The sequence below is a fragment of the Tachysurus vachellii genome, chromosome 16 (assembly GCF_030014155.1).
Source record: "Tachysurus vachellii isolate PV-2020 chromosome 16, HZAU_Pvac_v1, whole genome shotgun sequence".
NCBI classification, from domain to species: Eukaryota; Metazoa; Chordata; class Actinopteri; order Siluriformes; family Bagridae; genus Tachysurus; species Tachysurus vachellii.
Window position 1 is genome coordinate 1,502,722 of NC_083475.1, and position 24,793 is coordinate 1,527,514.

General features: G+C 40.8%; 1 protein-coding gene across 2 annotated transcripts; it reads right to left on the reverse strand.

The window, feature by feature from the left end:
* Window positions 1–8,041: 8,041 nt before the first annotated feature.
* aebp2 (AE binding protein 2) lies at window positions 8,042–21,936 on the reverse strand. 2 transcript variants are annotated; one of them, XM_060889418.1, is made up of 8 exons: window positions 21,386–21,936; window positions 10,210–10,423; window positions 9,949–10,056; window positions 9,634–9,820; window positions 9,414–9,538; window positions 9,190–9,257; window positions 8,981–9,094; window positions 8,042–8,867 (listed from the first exon to the last, which is right to left on the reverse strand). In XM_060889418.1, the coding sequence occupies exons 1-8, from the start codon at window positions 21,799–21,801 to the stop codon at window positions 8,855–8,857; spliced, it is 1,245 nt and encodes a 414-aa protein (XP_060745401.1). In that variant the 5' UTR covers window positions 21,802–21,936; the 3' UTR covers window positions 8,042–8,854. The 2 variants fall into 2 exon arrangements, with proteins under 2 accessions (XP_060745401.1, XP_060745402.1); XM_060889419.1 differs by lacking the exon at window positions 8,042–8,867 and having other exon boundaries at window positions 8,977–9,094.
* Between the last annotated feature and the right edge of the window lie 2,857 nt (window positions 21,937–24,793).

Here is a 24,793-nt window from a genome sequence, read left to right on the forward strand (position 1 = left end):
CTTTAAGGCACATTTGCACATACTCTTTAAAAATGATTTACTTCTCCATCGTTCACTTCCCCTTTTCCGGGACCCGACAGAACGGGCGTTTATTTCCGTCATTTTCTCTGATAATACCAAATAAAGCTATGCATCATACGTTTTGATATTTTGTTGCAGGGGTTAGTGTGCGACGTAATTGCTTTCTGTTTGTGTAAGAGCTGCCAGAGAAAACAGTCTGGATCCACTTGAGCACGAGGAACAGGAGCTCAAGCACAAAAGTGTGCTTTCACATGGTGAAGCCCGAGGGCAAGCGCACGGCCCAGGGCCCGGGACCATGACTGCTCACTTTCAGCTCTTCCTCATACCTTATGGACAGAACTTTCTACAACACCAGGAATGTTGGTTTAAAAAAAAAAAAAAAAACAAGCGTTCAGAGAATTCCAGTGTGTGAGTCTAGGTGTAGCATGGAAAAGCCTTTGTTATTAATGTTAATGTTAATCAGCAGTTATTGGTATAACGTATCAGACATGTTCGCTTAGTAATATTTTGACTGAATTCCAGTGATTCGGTGGAAGTACCAGGTTTGGTTTAAAGCTAACATTTAAGCTAATACCACTTCTGGGGCTCCAGCTAGTTTTTGTCACATTATTCAAAGCTCACTGTGGCGTCTTGTTTCCACGTAACAGACTAGTCCCCTGAGCATTGGCTTTCCTCTCTGTCTCCACTCGAGAGGTTCTCAGACCAGCCAATCTTGTTCCCCAATCTAATCTGCAAGTCCAGGAAGTCCATCAGAAATGTGAAGTGAAAACACACTCCATCCAACTCCTTTCGCATTGGCATGCTGATAAGTTCAACGCCGCTAACCATTGGGGAATTTACAGTAAAAGTTTTTTCCCCTTTCTTTTTTAAATGTCCAGGTAAATTCTCACCCACTCAGCACTGAAGCGTTTTCCGTTATTCCAGGCGAAGCAGTTCTCAGGCCACTTCCAGCCTATTTAGCAAACACTTAAAGGAGTGAAATAATGCGTACAGAGACAAAGTCAAGCGCAGCAGGTTAGTAAAGGTTCACGTTCCCTTCAGAGACGATAAAGACTGCCAACAAGGCGAATAAAATCAGAACCATGTGTACGGTCATGTAATGAGTTGGCGAAGGTTGGAGAAATAATGGCGTAATGAATTTTTAACACCTTTAAACGGCAAATTCCATCTGGGATTAGCTGAAGAATGCTGGATTACTGCTGAATAGCAAGCTGCAGCTTTATTAACGGAGATGCTAATGAGCATGGAGGTGAACAAGATGATTGCTCTGTTAAACATCTACATTCAGTACTGTACCATTCCCAATTCTAAAGAATTTGGTGAAGTGAAGCTCACTGCTTATGTTTAGTTCTTTCTGTCATGTTAAATGTCTCCCAGTAGTACATTATATTTATAAAGGTGTACAGTTCTGTTACGTTCCACAGCTGTGTTCAATGCATTTATATTGAGTTCTCCAAAATAAAGTTCCAGAAGAATCCATTCGACATGTTTGACAAAGAGTGAAACACACATATTAAAGTTTTTCTTTCCCAAGCAGCAGCGGCGGCGGCAGTCCACTGAGGTCACCTTCCACCCAAATAGCAGGCAACTCTTTCTACCCACAAGGAAATGCTTTATTTTTCCAATCTCCATTATCGTCATAGTAAAGTGTGGGGGAAAGAGCTGAGGGAGTCCATGCACATGAGAAAAGCCAGACAGCTCCTATGGAAGTTTCAGAGTGCATGGTTTGTCACTTCTCTGACAGGGTTACGGTGACTTTTAAGCTCAGACCTTATGAAGAAAGGTCAGCGTTACAGTATAATGCTCCTGTATCTTTACATCTGAAACAGCAAAGAGAAAAAGATTTTCAGTAGGATCGGTTCGATCGCCTGCAGAAGGATTTGAGCGGATGTTTTGTCTACGTGATGAAAGTTACGTCTCAACACCAAACAGTGAGAAACAAGAGCAGCCAATGCATCACTGACTTAATTCTGAGAAATTTTAAAGCATGTTATCTTAAAGAATTCCACGAAAATGACAAAATCCAGGTTTACGACATCAAACAGCTGAAATCCGGTTCAATCCTGCTTCAGAACCGCTGATGTTTACAGCTATGACTTATTACACCAGGGGTCTGATACAGAGGGAACAATAACACAACAAAATACATACAATTTAATTGAATAACATGCCAACATGTATTCACACAAGTGAATTTAGACATCAGGACCAAAAAATGGTCAAATAAATGTGCTTAATGTGCTACTATAGTTATAGAAATCGAAGAGTTTAGACAAATATAGAAAAGGAGGAAGTTATTAACCATGAAGTGTGAGTACAAAGAGGATCATAAAACTGTGTTTTTGTTTTGTGAGCCATCAAGTTCCCACGATTTCACCGACTTATATATCACATGAAAGAAGGATTTAAAAAATCCCCACTGAGGATCATTTGTCTAGTAGAAAACGATGTAGAATTAATGCTCTAATGCTTGTGTCTCCATGGCAACAATAATCACCAGGCAAGTTTTGCATTCTGAATCTGCATCTGTGCAGCTGTTTCACTCTCATCAGTGAGCAAGAGGGAAGGTCCTCTCTGGTCTGAGACCAGCTTTAAAACCCACTCCATTCCTCCTGAGAGACAGAGTGTGATGAAAGGAGCAGATCGTAATGTGGCAGGAGCTTTTAAGCGCATCACGTGATTGACCTGAAAAAACACTCGCTGATGCTACTGAGGATGTTACCGATCATGGACAGCACGAGATTACTGTGGTTGGGAGCTGGTCAGGTCATAAAGCATTGACACTACAGAGGTCATTACAGACCTGTCACTGTTCCATTCTCTCTGGATCACTCAGGAGGGTTCAGAGATCGCTGCTGATGTTCCTGTGGTCTGGTTGCCCTTGACTTCTCCTGTTCTTGACACAAACTCCACCTGACCTTCCTGCAAGTGAAACACTTTTGCTTCATGTTTGTTTTGAATCCTGGACCATGTTCCTGAGTATATTGAAGGACCTCCAGACCACCTCACTACACTATATCAAGGCAACTTTGGTCAAAAAGGTCAGAACCACCAGTTAAAGTCTATAAAGCCAAGATTAACTCAACCGGTTTTACACACAAACCCAACTGATAAAGCATGATAAATGCCTAGTTTTCTCCAACGTCCGCACACAAAGATCTTCATCACTAATCTCCTTTAAGAGTGAGATCATTTCAGAAAGGCAGTGTTTTGTAGTTATTAAAAAAAAAGACATTTCAAGCATTTGAAATCAAGTGTTAACAGGAAACCCAATCTTATCCAAACAGGAACTGCACCCTAAAAATAACCTTGGGTTGTGTACCTTGCATATGGGACCAAAGGCTCATGCAGAGCTTGTTGTATACATTGAGGTTTCAGTGTCTGGATAATGATGAACACAGATTCTTCTCATGCCCTATTGGACTGTGGGTCATCCATTATTTTAGACATGTGGACACAGTACCATCTAAATAGTAGAACAAATCCCAGAAGCCACCGTGGTGTCAGTGACAGATGTTTACAACAGGGTTGTAAAAAGAGCAAAATCAGGAACATTCTCAGAGTGTATCTCTCTCAGAAACCCTAAATCTCAGCTGAACAATGACAAAAAAGAAAAAACAGTTCCTCACTACCTTGACAGATCAAAGCTCTGCACTAGGACCAGACTGAGCAAACAGCATAGCATTTCTTTCTTTCTTTCTTTAATATTTTTTTTATTTGATGTGATCTAAATGATGCCATATTTGCAGACAACGTTCAACAAACTGATTTTACTTAATCTCTCTCTCTCTCTCTCTCTCTCTCTCTCTCTCTCTCTCTCTCTCTCTCTCTCTCTCTCTCACTCTACCCCCTGACCTCTCTTTGTCAACATCATGGGGCTTTTTATGTGTGGAAGTCTGACTCTCTCTCTCTCGATGTTTACACATCTCTTCTTTTTTCCATAGCCCCATGCTCTGTGACTCTCAAAAACAGAAGAGCTAGACAGAACCAGACGGAGGCCAAGCAAGCACACGAGAGAGGTAGCAGCTGAATCAAATCTAAACAAGAAGCCAGGCCACTGTTTACAACCCAGGCATACAGTAGCGCTCCACCCCATTAGCGGGGCTGTTGTGACGCAGGCACTCGGCTGAATTGGCCTGGCCTGATTGCATTAAGTGCAGTAAACAGCGAGTTCAAACAGGGTTAGTCTCTGTGCTGCTGCCAAACGTGGTGATGAAGTGTGCAATCACATTCTGGGGCAGCACATTAACTCTGTAACTCTGCACACTGTGCAGATGTAAATCAAGGTCCTCCTGAGGCATTCCAGCTAAAGGAGGAAGGTGGTCTGGGTCTCCAGTGGGCTCTGGGTACCAACAAAACCATCAACAGTCTAGAGTTGCTATAGATCATAGGACAAAAGAGTTCCTGGTAGAGGAGAGTAACATAACTGGTCTTTTCCTGTTGCCTCATGATGGATGTGCTGTGAGATGCTTTTCTGCTGATTATGTTTGTAAAGTTCAACGACTATTTACCTTCCTGTCAGCGCATATGATTATGACACATATAATGATGTGTTGTTCTTATTCTCCTAGTATAAAGACGATAAAGATATTATTTCTACAGATCCATACATGGGTGTAATGGCAGCAGTTCTTGAGTGTTTTTTGGACTCGGCGCGCTGACTGAAGTGTTCCTGTTAACACAGTTGTTAGTGCTTTCTAAGAGCTTTTAAGAGTCGTGGAATATTTTATCATGTTTTGGTAGCTCCAGTGATGTTTGGACTTGAAGCCATGAACCGAGAAGAGTTGTAGTGGTGAATGATGTTTGTTAGAAGGAGATTTGCTGCTCTGTGGCCAATGTTAGCTTCACTCTGATGCTCTGCACATTGCTTGGTGTAGCCTGTAATCTAATTTCCCCCCTTTTTCAGTGTGTGGGTGTGTACATGTATGGGTTCATGTGCATGCATGTTGCATAGACTAGTTGAATAATGCATTCACTAGCTGTCTCTGTGTGGAGCTGTCAGCTGTGTAAGAATCAGTAGTGAGGCAGATGCTCAATAAATGCAGTGTACTTCTGTAGGAAATAGTCAGGTTCACGCTTCAGTTTAAATGCAATGGAATCACTCAGATGGGCTTTAGGGGTTTCCTGTATACACTGGATTGTTATTTTACAATTCTTTGTTCTGGTTTATAAATCCGAATCTTGTAGGATTAAAAGACATTAAAAATCTGAAAGGCATTAAAGCAAGACGGCACTGTCCATAGAGGAGAGACATTGTCCATAGAGGAGAGACACTGTCCATAGAGGAGAGACACTGTCTATAGAGGAGAGACACTGTCTATAGAGGAGAGACACTGTCCATTTAGGAGATACACTGTTCATAGAGGAGAGACATTGTTCATAGAGGAGAGACACTGTTCATAGAGGAGAGACAATGTCTATAGAGTAGAGACACTGTTCATAGAGGAGAGACACTGTCCATTTAGGAGATAACACTGTTCATAGAGGAGAGACATTGTTCATAGAGGAGAGACACTGTTCATAGAGGAGAGACAATGTCTATAGAGTAGAGACACTGTTCATAGAGGAGAGACACTGTCCATTTAGGAGATAACACTGTTCATAGAGGAGAGACATTGTTCATAGAGGAGAGACACTGTTCATAGAGGAGAGACACTGTCCATTTAGGAGATACACTGTTCATAGAGGAGAGACATTGTTCATAGAGGAGAGACACTGTCCATTTAGGAGAGACATTGTCTAAAGAGGAGAGACACTGTCCATTTAGGAGAGACACTGTCTATAGAGGAGAGACAGTGTTCACACAGGAGAGACACTGTTCATAAAGGAGAGACACTGTCCATTTAGGAGAGACACTGTCTATAGAGGAGAGACACTGTCCATTTAGGAGATACACTGTTCATAGAGGAGAGACAGTGTTCATAGAGGAGAGACACTGTCTATAGAGGAGAGACAGTGTTCACATAGGAGATACACTGTTTATAGAGGAGAGACACTGTTCATAAATGAGAAACACTGTCCATAGAGTAGAGACACTGTCCATAGATGAGAGACACTGTTCATAGATATGAGACACTGTCCATAGACTAATAGTCTGTCCATGGATGAGACACACTGCCCACATGTGGATACCTACTATCCTTTCTGCCTTGTTAAAATACAACAGAATGGAAAGAGGATTTAAAATGTAAATAATGTACTTTACAATGTTCAGGAATTTCTTTACAATGTGCCCATATCAGGAGTGTTATTGATGTCTACTGTGATAGTTGTCTGCAGAATCCAGTGACTGAAGTGAAGTGAAAAGATTTGGGAAAGTGGATTTGATGGAATGGGATACAACAGGAAGTCACCTGACGCGTATGTAGGAATCATCTGTGAGCATCTCCATGTTCATGGCAGGACATGTAAGAGCGCTAGGCTTCAGTTGTAATGAGGTCAAACTCAGCTTGCAGATCACGACAGCGCTGGAGCAGATTGGGGGATGGGATTAGTGCACACATTCAGGGATATTAAGAGTAGCGATATTAAGTGTCTCCTCTCCTGGCATTTTCATTGGTGAGAGCTTATTTCTCCTTTATGCTCTTCCTATAGTGATGGCTAGGCAGCTGTCTGATTATCAATAGCAGCAATAAGGTCAGGGTCAGTGGAGGAAGAAATCAAATAGAGAAAGATTTAAACCTCCAGGGCAGTGAGTATTGAGGCCAGACAGATAATTGGATGTCTATGCTGTGGGGAACGTGTTCAGAAATAACAGTTTAGTGGGTGTTACTTTAGGAACCAGAGCGTTGCGGATAAAGAGTGAAGAGAATGAGCCATGAAAAAACTTTGACTGGTTTGACAGTTCAGCTCAGATGATGGGTATTAGAATCACTTCCTTCGACACAGGAATTGAACGCAGCTATTATTGGGGCCTAATGGTTAGAGTTTGACTCCTAACCCTAAGGTTGTGGGTTCGAGTCTCGGGCCGGCCACGACTGAGGTGCCCTTGAGCAAGGCACCGAACCCCCCCAACTGCTCCCCGGGCGCCGCAGAATAAATGGCTGCCCACTGCTCCGGGTGTGTGTTCATGGTGTGTGTGTTCATTGCTGTGTATGGGTCACCATACTTAGCTACTTAGCTGTTGTGTCACGTCACAATTCTGTTTAGGTCTCCATCAAATATCAAAACAGGACAAACCTGAATTTGCATTTACACACAAAAGGCTGGATGGATCTACTGGATACATCTGCAGTAACGTTATAAAACAGAGTTCTCTGCTAAACCAGTGGCTGCAGTGGGGATCGATAACCAGTGGTTTTATAAAGGAGACCATGACAATGGACATGAAAACCTATTTGCATGATTTTCCTGGCTGTTCTAATTCACGCATCAGCATTGTCTTTACTGTTAATTTAAGAAAATAAAGCTGCTAGCATGAACGGGATGAATGGGTAATTTGGTGTAGTGACATTAGCATATCATATCCACATCCATCAGTAAATAAGCATTAAAACATGTATTAAACCAGACCTGGCTACATTTCTGTCCAATGTGAAGTTACAAAAAAAAAAAAAAGAGTTTCATCTTTTTCTCCATCGATCCATTCCTAAAAATATACATTAATAAGCTTACATACTACATTCACTAAATGGACTTTTATTTTGAAACCGTGTCTGTTGGCATTAATAAGTCATAATCTTTTTAATGGAAAAGCATTTAGCTATTTCTGTGTTATGCAGCAGGATTATTAAACAGTGACTCTATAGTAACAGGCATTTTACTAGTTCATTTCTATCGAGTCTATAGAATTGCTGATTTGGAGTTTTCCACTTTGTGGCCAGAGGAAGGCTTCACAAATGTGAAGTGACGCGTCAGCGCCCTCTAGTGGTGAAACGTGTATGCACCGTAGGCGCAGATCCTGTACAGAATCCTAGCTGAAGAGAAGTATAAAGTAGATTATTCAGTGTGTTATGAAAGTGAGGCAGGAGATGTCTTGTGTGAAGACAAACACAGCAATAATTCCACACCAGGTTTAGCACTGTTTTCAGTTTTTTACTACAAAGACAGATTTAGGATCCAGCAGTACATTGGCTTGAGTGACTCCGCAGAATCCGGAGCACAACCATTCATCAAAAAAACAAAAAAAATCTCCTCTATACAAGTCTAAAATGCTAGTGTTTACTGTAGCACCATTTCTTTGAGATGACTTTAGGGTCCTTGGCTCATATCTAACTCGAGTAAGGTCTCTGTCAAAGAGTGCACAGGTTAACATGAACATCGTTCTGGTCTACTGTCAAGCCCACTAGAGCAGTGTGTACTCGACAAACATCGCAGTGAGAAAGGGGTCACTACATCTAGTGCTTGACTAAAAACCTGCTGGAACTGTCGGTGGATTCTGAGCAAAAGACCTATCCTGGTTCTATCTCTGTGCAGTAATATTTACTGAAGGCTGTGGAATATTACAGGTATCTACAGTACAGTAAAATTCTTCAGTACAAAAATATATTACAAATCTCCAGGCGTATTTACATGGGCACTTTCTCAACAAATACATCTAATAGGGTTTCTAATAAAGCTAGTGAGGAAAGCTGTGGACCAAGGGAGAGGGAGCCAACTGGAACTTTATAGTGGTATAGAGAAATAAAAAAAAATAAAAAAGATGCGTTTCAAAGTCTAGCACCAGTCAGAGTCCGATGTTGTGCAAGTTCTTCCTCTTCATAGATCGAAAACGCGATTAAAATTGGAGCATTTAAAAAAAAAAACAGTAATCAGAATGTAAAGTCCTGCGTCTACAGAGCCACAAGTCCACTTGAGTTTGGAGACATCAGCAGGCCACGATATGCCCCAGCTCCTAGAAGAACATCCTGAAAACACACAAGATCAACGTCAGCAGGAGAGACAAGACACGTTTAATCTTTTCTGGGTCACGGTGCCACCGAGAAGCATCTAACCCCACAGGTCTGGAGCAAATGATCACCTGTAGATGTTGGGGTCCAGCAACACGGCTGTATCCTGAGGAAGCTGTGACAGATGAACCACTTTGGTTTTCATCTGCGGTCGGTCGCTCTCGCTCACCCACGCGTCCGGCAGTCTGACACACAAACACAGACGGTCTTGACTGACTGAAACTTTCAGAACATCTGTACCTTCATGAAGCAGTGAACTTCTACACTGAACTGTACTCACATGTCCTCTGGGGTCCAGTGGAGCAGCACTTTCACCTTCCCTGAATCCTCTTTCCGTCTCGCAATCACCTGTTAATACAAACACAAAGAATTATGGGGTTTTTTGAGATGTGGCTATTTCTGGAAGAACCTGATCATCCTGTGGGATAAACAGACAAAACACGAACATGTTCTGATCTGTAGCGTGCTGCACGGCTCACACACACACACACACTGCACACTCACCGTGCTGTGAAACACCACACTGTGGCCCTTGCCCTGGCTCTCAATGTGGGTTGCCAGATTTAGACAGATGGCACGGTGTCGGATGGCGTCCATGGTTTGTGCGTCAAAGAAGTCATGCGGCCGAGCTGAAACAGGCAGTTTGAGTTTAATACAAGAGGCATTTAAAATACATCATCATCATCATCACAATCCCAATCACCACTGAGGCACTGATACATACGTAATGACCTCCTGCTTTTGTTCTTCAGCTTCCTGCGTTTGCTGATGCCCGCTTTGGAAGGTGACTCTTCCTTTAGCTTGGCCTGGCTCGAAAGCTTGGATGAGTTCTGGGAGCTGAAGTGGGTGGGAACATGACGTGCCAGTCCTCCCTGAGAGGCGAAGGTGGCGTTGCAGCCGCCCACAACACACTGAAAACACAGGAGTCCATGGAGTGAATCCAGGCAAAGGGATTTGAAAAGAGTGAACTCTCTTAGTGTGTTCAAGTAGTTGTGTCCTTGTAGGTGTCACAAAGCTAGGCAGTGTGAATGAATCATACCTTAAAAGGTTTATCTCCACTGTGGGACAACATGTGTCTCTGGAGCCAGCTCTGGCTAGTGGAAGGCGTGTTGTACACCTTACAGCCCTTCCACAGACACACAAACACCTAGTGCAGAGAGAGAAACACACACACACACACACACACACACACACACACACACACACACACACACACAAACTCAGCATGGAGACAGCAAACGGAACAGACTAGTTTAAAAGACATGGTCTGACTGTCCCTAATAGTGGCTGGTCGACTGACCCCTCCACGCTGACCATCCACGTGGACCGAGCGTATGTGTTCGGCCAGGTCCGGGCTGCTGGTGAACAGTAGAGGACACTGATCCCAGCAGCAGGGGTAGGAGGAGGAACCTTTGGTAGATGCTGAAGCTGCCCCTCCGTGGCCGTTCATCATGGCTGGTGTGGAGCGTCCACTGGATGCTGTGCTCTCCATGTCCATCAGGGTGCTGCTGATACTGAAACACAAACACACCATCATGTGAGCAATTCCCATTTATTTTTTATGGTACAGACGTGTTTACACGAGCTGTTCATCCCGGTCATACAGCTGTAGCTCAGGTACGACTCAGCAACATGTCTAAATCTTAATCTCTTGATTTTTCTGACCAATCTTTCGCAGCAGGTGTGCTAATTTTCCACTACTTTACTGTTTGGCAAGAAAAAATGAGGGTCAATTTTCCTCTGAATGATGGGCAACACTGCCCTGGCATTCAGAGAACCGCGGCAACGCTCAGCATTAGCACTCGTATCCACAAGGTCATTAGACAGACACAAACTCCTGTACTCACACGTCCATGGGTTGGGGCCAATTTTGGTGTAAATGATGCCCAGGTAGCTTTGGGGCAGATCTCCTGGATGACACACCCCACGCAATGCCCATGGCAGGTCAATGTAGACATTAGGCCATGAAGAGGACTGATGTTGAGTTGAAAACTCATTGCCTGGAAATAGGAGCAGCACCCAAACACATAACCCACTAGTCCCTGATGAGGGGACAGAACACTATAAGAGCAGAGCAAACACTAACAAGACGGTGCTGATGGTTGATCCTTGTAGAATGCTGCAAAGTTTATAATGGGGGCAATGACTTCAGGCAGAAATGCAGCAGGTTTGGTGTGGAAGGCCTCGAGCTCCAGAGAAGCTAATCCCTGCAGAGAGGTGCTGGTCCTGCAGCTCTAGGAGATCAGTGCACTGGCAGTACGAGTATAGTCTAATGGGATTAAAAGGTGGCTCAGGGAAAAGGCAGGGCTAACAGCTCTGCAGATGAAGATAGTCCCTTCTGGTGTGTTAGCAACAGTCGTGGGGGGTGGGGGCAGCACCAGTGTGAATCTTACTCACCCCTCTGTTAGACAAAGCAACGGCTAACAAATAACAATGGAGCTGTGAGAAAGGGTGAATGGGGCTTTAGGGCAGGCTGTGCCTCTGTGTCCAACTTTCATTCACTCTGTTTAAACAGAGAGGAACCCCAGACTTAGTAGTGGGACAGTTATGAACTCAACTACTGCTACTATATGAGACAGAGGAGTCATTCTATTAGCATCAGTGTAGTAAGTGGTAACATAGTGACCACTGCATTACGATACAACTGCTTCTCATTGGGTTTTGATAAAAAGCTATACATTTTTCTGTTGTATCTAGAATTGGTGTTTATGTAATTGTGGAATGATAACAGCCAATCATATCGCTCCAAAAAAGAACCTCACATCACCTGACTTGTATTTAATATTTCACAATAATCACACTCCCACTTTACCTTGATGTTGAATCAGGAGAGGACATGGGGTGTGAAATGTGCTAGGATGCTAGTATGCTAGCTAGAGGACAAACTAAAGTGAAGATTTCCACACGTCTGTATGCTCTGTTGTCAGCCATCTTCTCTACAGAAATCAGCATAATTCTCTTCACCGTTATTAAACACAGGTTCATCTTACGCCACGTTTCTGAAGACAGAGGAAACATCACAGGAAGCAAGTTTTCCTTCTCATGGAAATTTTAAGTGAAGATGCAAGAATAACTAACGTGTCACGTTTTAGCTCAGTGAGATGTCTAGTTCCTGAGAAACTGTCCTCTGACACCAGCCTCTTCAAGACTGACAGAAACTCCTAGGTATAATTACCAGAAGGAGGTTTTTGCATGGTATGCAAACAATCTCAAAAGTGGGTGGAGCTAAATGATATGATCCAATTTGGAATTAGCCTGCGGTTAGACTGGAGAAAATGAACAAAAATTTTCTTTAGGGCAAAAGTTTGTGCACACCCTGTCCATCACAGCCATGAAGATGCTCCACTCTTCTATACGTTTTTCCATTAGACCTTAGATTGTTGCTGAGGGGATCTGTGTTCATTAGTGAGATAACACACTGATGTTGAGAGTAATCCGGTTCATCCCAAAGGTGCTCAGAGTCAGGGCTCTGTGCAGGACACTAGAACCTCTAAAAGACATTTGTAGCTCTAGTGACAGAAATCTGTATACAGAGACATTCTATACAACTTGTGCCTCAGGTCACAGTCCAGTTTGTAATCATGCTGTTTAATCTGTTTCGCTGTGATTTAGAGGTCAGCTTAGTGCTGCTGGAATCTGCCTTATACCTTTAAGTTTCACAAACACAGTGATGTCTGTAGTGCTGCTGCTTTATAGCTCCTGGAGATATATCTTACAGAAAGGTCAAAAAGAAATGTGTCAAAGAAAACAGGGTGTGGGGGGTGTGTGTGTGAGAGAGAGTGCTGTAAATACACAGGTGGTGTGCGATGATGGTGTTTCATGGGGTTGTACACGGACATCCTGGTAAAGGGACATTGTGAGGTCACTGCTAGCTTTCCTGGTGAACTCGTGCTGAAGGGCCAGTGAGTGTGTACAGTATCTGTAAAGTGTGTAAAAAGTGTGTAAAGTGAGTGTACAGTGAGTGTAAAGTGAGTGTACAGTGAGTGTAAAGAGTGTGTAAAGTGAGTGTAAAGAGTGTGTAAAGAGTGTGTACAGTGAGTGTAAAGAGTGGGACAGTGAGTGTAAAGAGTGGGACAGTGAGTGTAAAGAGTGGGACAGTGAGTGTAAAGAGTGTGTACAGTGAGTGTAAAGAGTGTGTACAGTGAGTGTAAAGAGTGTGTACAGTGAGTGTAAAGAGTGTGTACAGTGAGTGTAAAGAGTGGGACAGTGAGTGTAAAGAGTGTGTACAGTGAGTGTAAAGAGTGTGTACAGTGAGTGTAAAGAGTGTGTACAGTGAGTGTAAAGAGTGGGACAGTGAGTGTAAAGAGTGTGTACAGTGAGTGTAAAGAGTGTGTACAGTGAGTGTAAAGAGTGTGTACAGTGAGTGTAAAGAGTGGGACAGTGAGTGTAAAGAGTGGGACAGTGAGTGTAAAGAGTGTGTACAGTGAGTGTAAAGAGTGGGACAGTGAGTGTAAAGAGTGTGTACAGTGAGTGTAAAGAGTGTGTACAGTGAGTGTAAAGAGTGTGTACAGTGAGTGTAAAGAGTGTGTACAGTGAGTGTAAAGAGTGTGTACAGTGAGTGTAAAGAGTGGGACAGTGAGTGTAAAGAGTGTAAAGTGAGTGTACAGTGAGTGTAAAGTGAGTGTACAGTGAGTGTAAAGTGAGTGTACAGTGAGTGTACAGTGAGTGTAAAGAGTGGGACAGTGAGTGTAAAGAGTGGGACAGTGAGTGTACAGCAAGTGTAAAGAGTGTAAAGTGAGTGTAAAGAGTGTGTAAAGTGAGTGTACAGTGAGTGTAAAGAGTGTGTACAGTGAGTGTAAAGAGTGGGACAGTGAGTGTAAAGAGTGGGACAGTGAGTGTAAAGAGTGGGACAGTGAGTGTAAAGAGTGTGTACAGTGAGTGTAAAGAGTGTGTACAGTGAGTGTAAAGAGTGTGTACAGTGAGTGTAAAGAGTGTGTACAGTGAGTGTAAAGAGTGGGACAGTGAGTGTAAAGAGTGTGTACAGTGAGTGTAAAGAGTGTGTACAGTGAGTGTAAAGAGTGTGTACAGTGAGTGTAAAGAGTGGGACAGTGAGTGTAAAGAGTGGGACAGTGAGTGTAAAGAGTGTGTACAGTGAGTGTAAAGAGTGGGACAGTGAGTGTAAAGAGTGTGTACAGTGAGTGTAAAGAGTGTGTACAGTGAGTGTAAAGAGTGTGTACAGTGAGTGTAAAGAGTGTGTACAGTGAGTGTAAAGTGAGTGTACAGTGAGTGTAAAGAGTGGGACAGTGAGTGTAAAGAGTGGGACAGTGAGTGTAAAGAGTGGGACAGTGAGTGTACAGTGAGTGTAAAGTGAGTGTACAGTGAGTGTAAAGAGTGGGACAGTGAGTGTAAAGAGTGGGACAGTGAGTGTACAGCAAGTGTAAAGAGTGTAAAGTGAGTGTAAAGAGTGTGTACAGTGAGTGCAAGCAGGTGGTGTGCGATGATGGTGTTTCATGGGGTTTTACACGGACATCCTGGTAAAGGGACAGTGTGAGGTCACTGCTAGCTTTCCTGGTGAACTCGTGCTGAAGGGCCAGTGAGTGTGTACAGTGTGCGTAAAATGTGTACAGTGTGTATAGTGAGTGTGTAAAGTGAGTGTACAGTGTGTGTAAAGTGTACAGTGTGTGTATAGTGAGTGTTTACAGTGTGTGTGTGTAAAATGAGTGTGTAAAGTGTACAGTGTGTGTAAAGTGAGTGTACAGTGTGTATACAGTGTGTGTACAGTGTGTATAGTGAGTGTTTACAGTGTGTGTAAAGTGAGTGTACAGTGTGTGTAAATTGAGTGTACAGTGTGTGAAGTGTGAATAGTGAGTGTTTACAGTGTGTGTGTATAATGAGTGTGTAAAGTGAGTGTACAGTGTGTGTAAAGTGTGTATAGTGAGTGTTTACAGTGTGTGTGTATAATGAGTGTGTAAAGTGTACAGTGTGTATAATGAGTGTGTATAATGAGTGTGTAAAGTGTACAGTGTGTATAATGAGTGTGTAAAGTGTACAGTGTGTATAATGAATGTGTATAATGAGTGTGTATAATGAGTGTGTAAAGTGTGTATAATGAGTGTGTAAAGTGTACAGTGTGTATAATGAGTGTGTATAATGAGTGTGTAAAGTGTACAGTGTGTATAATGAGTGTGTAAAGTGTACAGTGTGTATAACGAGTGTGTAAAGTGTACAGTGTGTATAATGAGTGTGTAAAGTGTACAGTGTGTATAATGAGTGTGTAAAGTGTAGTGTGTATAATGAGTGTGTAAAGTGTAGTGTGTATAATGAGTGTGTAAAGTGTACAGTGTGTATAATGAGTGTGTATAATGAGTGTGTAAAGTGTAGTGTGTATAATGAGTGTGTATAATGAGTGTGTAAAGTGTACAGTGTGTATAATGAGTGTGTAAAGTGTACAGTGTGTATAATGAGTGTGTAAAGTGTACAGTGTGTATAATGAATGTGTATAATGAGTGTGTATAATGAGTGTGTAAAGTGTACAGTGTGTATAATGAGTGTGTAAAGTGTACAGTGTGTATAATGAGTGTGTATAATGAGTGTGTAAAGTGTACAGTGTGTATAATGAGTGTGTAAAGTGTACAGTGTGTATAATGAGTGTGTATAATGAGTGTGTAAAGTGTACAGTGTGTATAATGAGTGTGTAAAGTGTACAGTGTGTATAATGAGTGTGTAAAGTGTAGTGTGTATAATGAGTGTGTAAAGTGTACAGTGTGTATAATGAGTGTGTAAAGTGTACAGTGTGTATAATGAGTGTGTAAAGTGTACAGTGTGTATAATGAGTGTGTAAAGTGTACAGTGTGTATAATGAGTGTGTAAAGTGTACAGTGTGTATAATGAGTGTGTAAAGTGTACAGTGTGTATAATGAGTGTGTAAAGTGTACAGTGTGTATAATGAGTGTGTAAAGTGTACAGTGTGTATAATGAGTGTGTAAAGTGTACAGTGTGTATAATGAGTGTGTAAAGTGTACAGTGTGTATAATGAGTGTGTAAAGTGTACAGTGTGTATAATGAGTGTGTATAATGAGTGTGTAAAGTGTACAGTGTGTATAATGAGTGTGTAAAGTGTAGTGTGTATAATGAGTGTGTAAAGTGTAGTGTGTATAATGAGTGTGTATAATGAGTGTGTAAAGTGTACAGTGTGTATAATGAGTGTGTAAAGTGTAGTGTGTATAATGAGTGTGTAAAGTGTACAGTGTGTATAATGAGTGTGTAAAGTGTACAGTGTGTATAATGAGTGTGTAAAGTGTACAGTGTGTATAATGAGTGTGTAAAGTGTACAGTGTGTATAATGAGTGTGTAAAGTGTACAGTGTGTATAATGAGTGTGTAAAGTGTACAGTGTGTATAATGAGTGTGTAAAGTGTACAGTGTGTATAATGAATGTGTATAATGAGTGTGTAAAGTGTACAGTGTGTATAATGAGTGTGTAAAGTGTACAGTGTGTATAATGAGTGTGTAAAGTGTACAGTGTGTATAATGAATGTGTATAATGAGTGTGTATAATGAGTGTGTAAAGTGTACAGTGTGTATAATGAGTGTGTAAAGTGTAGTGTGTATAATGAGTGTGTAAAGTGTAGTGTGTATAATGAGTGTGTATAATGAGTGTGTAAAGTGTACAGTGTGTATAATGAGTGTGTAAAGTGTAGTGTGTATAATGAGTGTGTAAAGTGTACAGTGTGTATAATGAGTGTGTAAAGTGTACAGTGTGTATAATGAGTGTGTAAAGTGTACAGTGTGTATAATGAGTGTGTAAAGTGTACAGTGTGTATAATGAGTGTGTAAAGTGTACAGTGTGTATAATGAGTGTGTAAAGTGTACAGTGTGTATAATGAGTGTGTAAAGTGTACAGTGTGTATAATGAATGTGTATAATGAGTGTGTTAAGTGTACAGTGTGTATAATGAGTGTGTAAAGTGTACAGTGTGTATAATGAGTGTGTAAAGTGTACAGTGTGTATAATGAATGTGTATAATGAGTGTGTAAAGTGTACAGTGTGTATAATGAGTGTGTAAAGTGTACAGTGTGTATAATGAGTGTGTAAAGTGTACAGTGTGTATAATGAGTGTGTAAAGTGTACAGTGTGTATAATGAGTGTGTAAAGTGTACAGTGTGTATAATGAGTGTGTAAAGTGTACAGTGTGTATAATGAGTGTGTAAAGTGTACAGTGAGTATAATGAGTGTGTAAAGTGTACTGTGTGTATAATGAGTGTGTAAAGTGTACAGTGTGTATAATGAGTGTGTAAAGTGTACAGTGTGTATAATGAGTGTGTAAAGTGTACAGTGTGTATAATGAGTGTGTAAAGTGTACAGTGTGTATAATGAGTGTGTAAAGTGTACAGTGTGTATAATGAGTGTGTAAAGTGTACAGTGTGTATAATGAGTGTGTAAAGTGTGTATAATGAGTGTGTAAAGTGTACAGTGTGTATAATGAGTGTGTAAAGTGTACAGTGTGTATAATGAGTGTGTAAAGTGTACAGTGTGTATAATGAGTGTGTAAAGTGTACAGTGTGTATAATGAGTGTGTAAAGTGTACAGTGTGTATAATGAGTGTGTATAATGAGTGTGTAAAGTGTACAGTGTGTATAATGAGTGTGTAAAGTGTAGTGTGTATAATGAGTGTGTAAAGTGTACAGTGTGTATAATGAGTGTGTAAAGTGTACAGTGTGTATAATGAGTGTGTAAAGTGTACAGTGTGTATAATGAATGTGTATAATGAGTGTGTAAAGTGTACAGTGTGTATAATGAGTGTGTAAAGTGTACAGTGTGTATAATGAATGTGTATAATGAGTGTGTAAAGTGTACAGTGTGTATAATGAGTGTGTAAAGTGTACAGTGTGTATAATGAGTGTGTAAAGTGTACAGTGTGTATAATGAGTGTGTAAAGTGTACAGTGTGTATAATGAGTGTGTAAAGTGTACAGTGTGTATAATGAGTGTGTAAAGTGTACAGTGTGTATAATGAGTGTGTAAAGTGTACAGTGAGTATAATGAGTGTGTAAAGTGTACTGTGTGTATAATGAGTGTGTAAAGTGTACAGTGTGTATAATGAGTGTGTAAAGTGTACAGTGTGTATAATGAGTGTGTAAAGTGTACAGTGTGTATAATGAGTGTGTAAAGTGTACAGTGTGTATAATGAGTGTGTAAAGTGTACAGTGTGTATAATGAGTGTGTAAAGTGTGTATAATGAGTGTGTAAAGTGTACAGTGTGTATAATGAGTGTGTAAAGTGTACAGTGTGTATAATGAGTGTGTAAAGTGTACAGTGTGTATAATGAGTGTGTAAAGTGTACAGTGTGTATAATGAGTGTGTATAATGAGTGTGTAAAGTGTACAGTGTGTATAATGAGTGTGTAAAGTGTAGTGTGTATAATGAGTGTGTATAATGAGTGTGTAAAGTGTACAGTGTGTATAATGAGTGTGTAAAGTGTACAGTGTGTATAATGAGTGTGTAAAGTGTACAGTGTGTATAATGAATGTGTATAATGAGTGTGTAAAGTGTACAGTGTGTATAATGAGTGTGTAAAGTGTACAGTGTGTATAATGAGTGTGTAAAGTGTACAGTGTGTATAATGAGTGTGTAAGTGTACAGTGTGTAATGAGTGTGAAAGTGACAGTGTGTAATGAGTGTAGTACAGTGTGTATAATGAGTGTGTAAAGTGTACAGTGTGTATAATGAGTGTGTAAAGTGTACAGTGTGTATAATGAGTGTGTAAAGTGTACAGTGTGTATAATGAGTGTGTAAAGTGTACAGTGTGTATAATGAGTGTGTAAAGTGTACAGTGTGTATAATGAGTGTGTAAAGTGTACAGTGTGTATAATGAGTGTGTAAAGTGTACAGTGTGTATAATGAGTGTGTAAAGTGTACAGTGTGTATAATGAGTGTGTAAAGTGTACAGTGTGTATAATGAGTGTGTAAAGTGTACAGTGTGTATAATGAGTGTGTAAAGTGTACAGTGTGTATAATGAGTGTGTAAAGTGTACAGTGTGTATAATGAGTGTGTAAAGTGTACAGTGTGTATAATGAGTGTGTATAATGAGTGTGTAAAGTGTACAGTGTGTATAATGAGTGTGTAAAGTGTACAGTGTGTATAATGAGTGTGTAAAGTGTACAGTGTGTATAATGAGTGTGTAAAGTGTACAGTGTGTATAATGAATGTGTATAATGAGTGTGTAAAGTGTACAGTGTGTATAATGAGTGTGTAAAGTGTACAGTGTGTATAATGAGTGTGTAAAGTGTACAGTGTGTATAATGAGTGTGTAAAGTGTACAGTGTGTATAATGAGTGTGTAAAGTGTACAGTGTGTATAATGAGTGTGTAAAGTGTACAGTGAGTATAATGAGTGTGTAAAGTGTACAGTGTGTATAATGAGTGTGTAAAGTGTACAGTGTGTATAATGAGTGTGTAAAGTGTACAGTGTGTATAATGAGTGTGTAAAGTGTACAGTGTGTATAATGAGTGTGTAAAGTGTACAGTGTGTATAATGAGTGTGTAAAGTGTACAGTGTGTATAATGAGTGTGTAAAGTGTGTATAATGAGTGTGTAAAGTGTACAGTGTGTATAATGAGTGTGTAAAGTGTACAGTGTGTATAATGAGTGTGTAAAGTGTACAGTGTGTATAATGAGTGTGTAAAGTGTACAGTGTGTATAATGAGTGTGTAAAGTGTACAGTCTGTATAATGAGTGTGTATAATGAGTGTGTAAAGTGTACAGTGTGTATAATGAGTGTGTAAAGTGTAGTGTGTATAATGAGTGTGTATAATGAGTGTGTAAAGTGTACAGTGTGTATAATGAGTGTGTAAAGTGTACAGTGTGTATAATGAATGTGTATAATGAGTGTGTAAAGTGTACAGTGTGTATAATGAGTGTGTAAAGTGTACAGTGTGTATAATGAGTGTGTAAAGTGTACAGTGTGTATAATGAGTGTGTAAAGTGTACAGTGTGTATAATGAGTGTGTAAAGTGTAGTGTGTATAATGAGTGTGTAAAGTGTACAGTGTGTATAATGAGTGTGTAAAGTGTACAGTGTGTATAATGAGTGTGTAAAGTGTACAGTGTGTATAATGAGTGTGTAAAGTGTACAGTGAGTATAATGAGTGTGTAAAGTGTACTGTGTGTATAATGAGTGTGTAAAGTGTACAGTGTGTATAATGAGTGTGTAAAGTGTACAGTGTGTATAATGAGTGTGTAAAGTGTACAGTGTGTATAATGAGTGTGTAAAGTGTGTATAATGAGTGTGTAAAGTGTGTATAATGAGTGTGTAAAGTGTACAGTGTGTATAATGAGTGTGTAAAATGTACAGTGTGTATAATGAGTGTGTAAAGTGTACAGTGTGTATAATGAGTGTGTAAAGTGTAGTGTGTATAATGAGTGTGTAAAGTGTACAGTGTGTATAATGAGTGTGTATAATGAGTGTGTAAAGTGTACAGTGTGTATAATGAGTGTGTAAAGTGTAGTGTGTATAATGAGTGTGTAAAGTGTAGTGTGTATAATGAGTGTGTATAATGAGTGTGTAAAGTGTACAGTGTGTATAATGAGTGTGTAAAGTGTAGTGTGTATAATGAGTGTGTAAAGTGTACAGTGTGTATAATGAGTGTGTAAAGTGTACAGTGTGTATAATGAGTGTGTAAAGTGTACAGTGTGTATAATGAATGTGTATAATGAGTGTGTAAAGTGTACAGTGTGTATAATGAGTGTGTAAAGTGTACAGTGTGTATAATGAGTGTGTAAAGTGTACAGTGTGTATAATGAATGTGTATAATGAGTGTGTAAAGTGTACAGTGTGTATAATGAGTGTGTAAAGTGTACAGTGTGTATAATGAGTGTGTAAAGTGTACAGTGTGTATAATGAGTGTGTAAAGTGTACAGTGTGTATAATGAGTGTGTAAAGTGTACAGTGTGTATAATGAGTGTGTAAAGTGTACAGTGTGTATAATGAGTGTGTAAAGTGTACAGTGTGTATAATGAGTGTGTAAAGTGTACAGTGTGTATAATGAGTGTGTAAAGTGTACAGTGTGTATAATGAGTGTGTAAAGTGTACAGTGTGTATAATGAGTGTGTAAAGTGTACAGTGTGTATAATGAGTGTGTAAAGTGTACAGTGTGTATAATGAGTGTGTAAAGTGTACAGTGTGTATAATGAGTGTGTAAAGTGTACAGTGTGTATAATGAGTGTGTAAAGTGTACAGTGTGTATAATGAGTGTGTAAAGTGTACAGTGTGTATAATGAGTGTGTAAAGTGTACAGTGTGTATAATGAATGTGTATAATGAGTGTGTAAAGTGTACAGTGTGTATAATGAGTGTGTAAAGTGTACAGTGTGTATAATGAGTGTGTAAAGTGTACAGTGTGTATAATGAGTGTGTAAAGTGTACAGTGTGTATAATGAGTGTGTAAAGTGTACAGTGTGTATAATGAGTGTGTAAAGTGTACAGTGTGTATAATGAGTGTGTAAAGTGTACAGTGTGTATAATGAGTGTGTAAAGTGTACCTGTCCTCAGAGTCAATGCGACTGAGCGGTTCCCCATCAGAGGAGGAGATCTCCACACTGGGCCTGCGCTTGATTTCGTGGCCCGGTTTGTGTTCAGTCTTGGTGCCGGCGCAGTGTAGCGGTGAGGACACGTTCTCGTCCTCCCTTTGTTCTTGTCTCAGCTCCCCCGTCACGTGTGTGGAGCTCTGCGTGTTCCCGACGCCTTTGTGTGCGGACTGCGTGTCCATGCGCTTGTCCTCCAGCCCGTTACACGCGTTCTCCCCGGACTGGAGCTCGCCCTGGTCGTCCATGTGAACGCACTGTTCCGGTTCGTGGTCCGGAGCGCGCAGGCCCTCGGGCTTAGCCGGGCCGCTGTGCTCGTCACTGGGGCTCGGGGAGTCCTGCTCGGACGTGTCGGTGCTGGCGGAAGAAGACATCCCGAGTGTCGCGAGCGACTGTGTCGTGTAACCGGACGCTGAAAGTTTCGGGGACAGACAAGAGAAAGGAAATCGGTTGTCGTCGGGGCGCTAGCAGGAGAGCGTGCGCGCGCACACACACACACACACACACACACACGCAGGGACGTGAGGGGCGGGGCTACGGGGTGACGCAGGGCTCCGTGCCTCCACGTGCTGGTGACGCCGCCTCGCTGCTGAACATGCTGTGTTCGTGTCGGAGTGGGAACTGTGACGTCACAGGGCTGTAGTGAGGAGCTGTGTGTGATGTGCAGTAGTGTATATAACACTCCCCACACTGTATATAGCGTTATATCGCCTTTACACACACACACACAGCACTGAGTTTACATGTGATCTCCCCTGCTAGCTGTGTGTTGGTGTATTTACAGTGTAAAGGTAAGACGTGCTGCTGTGTTTACTGCTCCCGCTGGGAGCCGCCATCTTGGTGTGACGTCACTCTCTGACCCCGGTGACGGATTTCGCGAGTCGGAAGTCGGGAATTCCGAGTTCGACTTTTTAGTTATACTGCAGCAGTAGTGCAGACCTATGCCCAGCAGGTGGCGCTGGGTCTGGTGTAATGAAGGATTATTTATATCCTGACTATCATATAGCAGACAATTCTTATTTTGTCTGGATATATACCTCATACCTCATATACACCTCATACCTCATACATACCTCATATATACCTCACATATAACTGCAGCAGTAGTGCACTGTAGACTTATGTCCAGCAGGTGGCGTTGGGTCTGGTGTAATGAAGGATTATTTATATCCTGACTATCATATAGCAGACAATTCTTATTTTGTATGCATATATACCTCATATATACCTCATACCTCATATATACCTAAAATATAACTCATATATACCTCATATATACCTCATACCTCATATATACCTAAAATATAACTCATATATATCTCATATATACCTCATACCTCATATATACCTCAAATATAACTCATATATATCTTATATATACCTCACACCTCATATATACCTCAAATATAACATATATATACCTCAAACCTCATATATACCTCATATATAACTGCAGCAGTAGTGCACTGTAGACTTATGCCCAGCAGGTGGCGCTTTGTCTGGTGTAATGAAGGATTATTTATATCCTGACTATCATATAGCAGACAATTCTTATTTTGTATGGATATATACCTCATATATACCTCATACCTCATATATACCTCTATATACCTCAAACCTCATATATACCTAAAATATAACTCATATATATCTCATATATACCTCATACCTCATATATACCTCATACATACCTCATATATAACTGCAGCAGTAGTGCACTGTAGACTTACGCCCAGCAGGTGGCGCTGGGTCTGGTGTAATGAAGGATTATTTATATCCTGACTATCATATAGCAGACAATTCTTATTTTGTCTGGATATATACCTCATACCTCATATACACCTCATACCTCATATATACCTCAATATATACCTCATATACACCTCATACCTCATATATACCTCAATATATACCTCATATATACCTCATACCTCATATATACCTCATACCTCATATATACCTCACATATAACTGCAGCAGTAGTGCACTGTAGACTTATGTCCAGCAGGTGGCGTTGGGTCTGGTGTAATGAAGGATTATTTATATCCTGACTATCATATAGCAGACAATTCTTATTTTTTATGCATATATACCTCATATATACCTCATACCTCATATATACCTCTATATACCTCAAACCTCATATATACCTAAAATATCCCAGATAGCAATTACGTTTGGGCCACATGTGGGTATTATCTGGCACATATGGCCTAGATGTGGCGTGGCTATACAGATATGGGCCAAATTGTGGCCATATTTGTTTTGCCATAACTTTAAAATCGGAGGGAAATGCTCTCTTGGTTCACAACTCATTTTGCGGTATATGGCCCAGATAACAACGAACACATGAGAACCATATGTGGTTGAGCTATGGCACACAGTGAGAAACACGACTTGTGGTAAACATTTGGCTTATACGTGGAAAAACACAGGAATCCTGAAATCAAGTGCGGCAGACATCCGCCGTTCAACACCTCAGGTTGCTCTGCATCTTCCCTCCTATTGGTGGAGTGAGACTACGGCGGGAATGTGACTGAGACTCGGGCAGCGGGCGGCATTTCTGCTTTCCTCACGACTCTGTAGGCTACGTTCAGGTAAGTGATTGGCACTTTAAAGTCATATAATTGAAATATTCAGCATTATTTGTCAATATTACATGTTATAAGCGTTTAGTTATTAGTTTAATTGAGGAAGGGGTCAAATTAGCTAATATTTTCCTCAGTTTAACAACAGTTTAATGTACACTAGGGGCCGCTGGTTTGCCGTTTTAAATTCTGATGTTTTTGGCTATAAATCAACAGCACTTAAGTAAAGTTGGCCGCATATTTACAGATTGGAGTTAATAACTCCTGAGCTAAACGCTGTTACTACACAAATAACACCTCTTTTCTATCATAGTAATGTAGAGACGCAGCTACAACCCAATTTTCCTCAAAATCAGCTTTCCTCCGTGGTGGACAAAATACACAACTCTATGTGCGAACCAAGGGACCGTCTGCAAAGTGCAAAACCCGAAAAGCGAATACTAAAAACAGTCAACTTGGGAGAAATGTCTTTTTGTATAATTTTTATGTTTTTTTTATATGAAAATATTTCCCCCAAAAGTAAAACACATTTCCCCCAAATAAGTGTTGTAGTATAACTATCAGGACATCAGTGATGTGTGAGCTGGTGACAGTACAGTGTATTACAGTGATGTGTGAGCTGGTGACAGTACAGTGTATTACAGTGATGTGTGAGCTGGTGACATTACAGTGTATTACAGTGATGTGTGTGAGCTGGTGACAGTACAGTGTATTACAGTGATGTGTGTGAGCTGGTGACAGTACAGTGTATTACAGTGATGTGTGAGCTGGTGACAGT

What these genes read in the sequence shown, in the direction of transcription:
- aebp2 (XM_060889418.1), bottom strand. Translation starts at nt 21,801, where the DNA reads ATGTCTTCTTCCGCCAGCACCGACACGTCCGAGCAGGACTCCCCGAGC. An exon ending in CGCATTGACTCTGAGGACAG is followed by an intron (nt 10,424 to 21,385) that starts GTACACTTTACA and finishes TTTGTGTTTCAG; the next exon opens with TATCAGCAGCACCCTGATGG. An exon ending in GTGGAGATAAACCTTTTAAG is followed by an intron (nt 9,821 to 9,948) that starts GTATGATTCATT and finishes CTGTGTTTTCAG; the next exon opens with TGTGTTGTGGGCGGCTGCAA.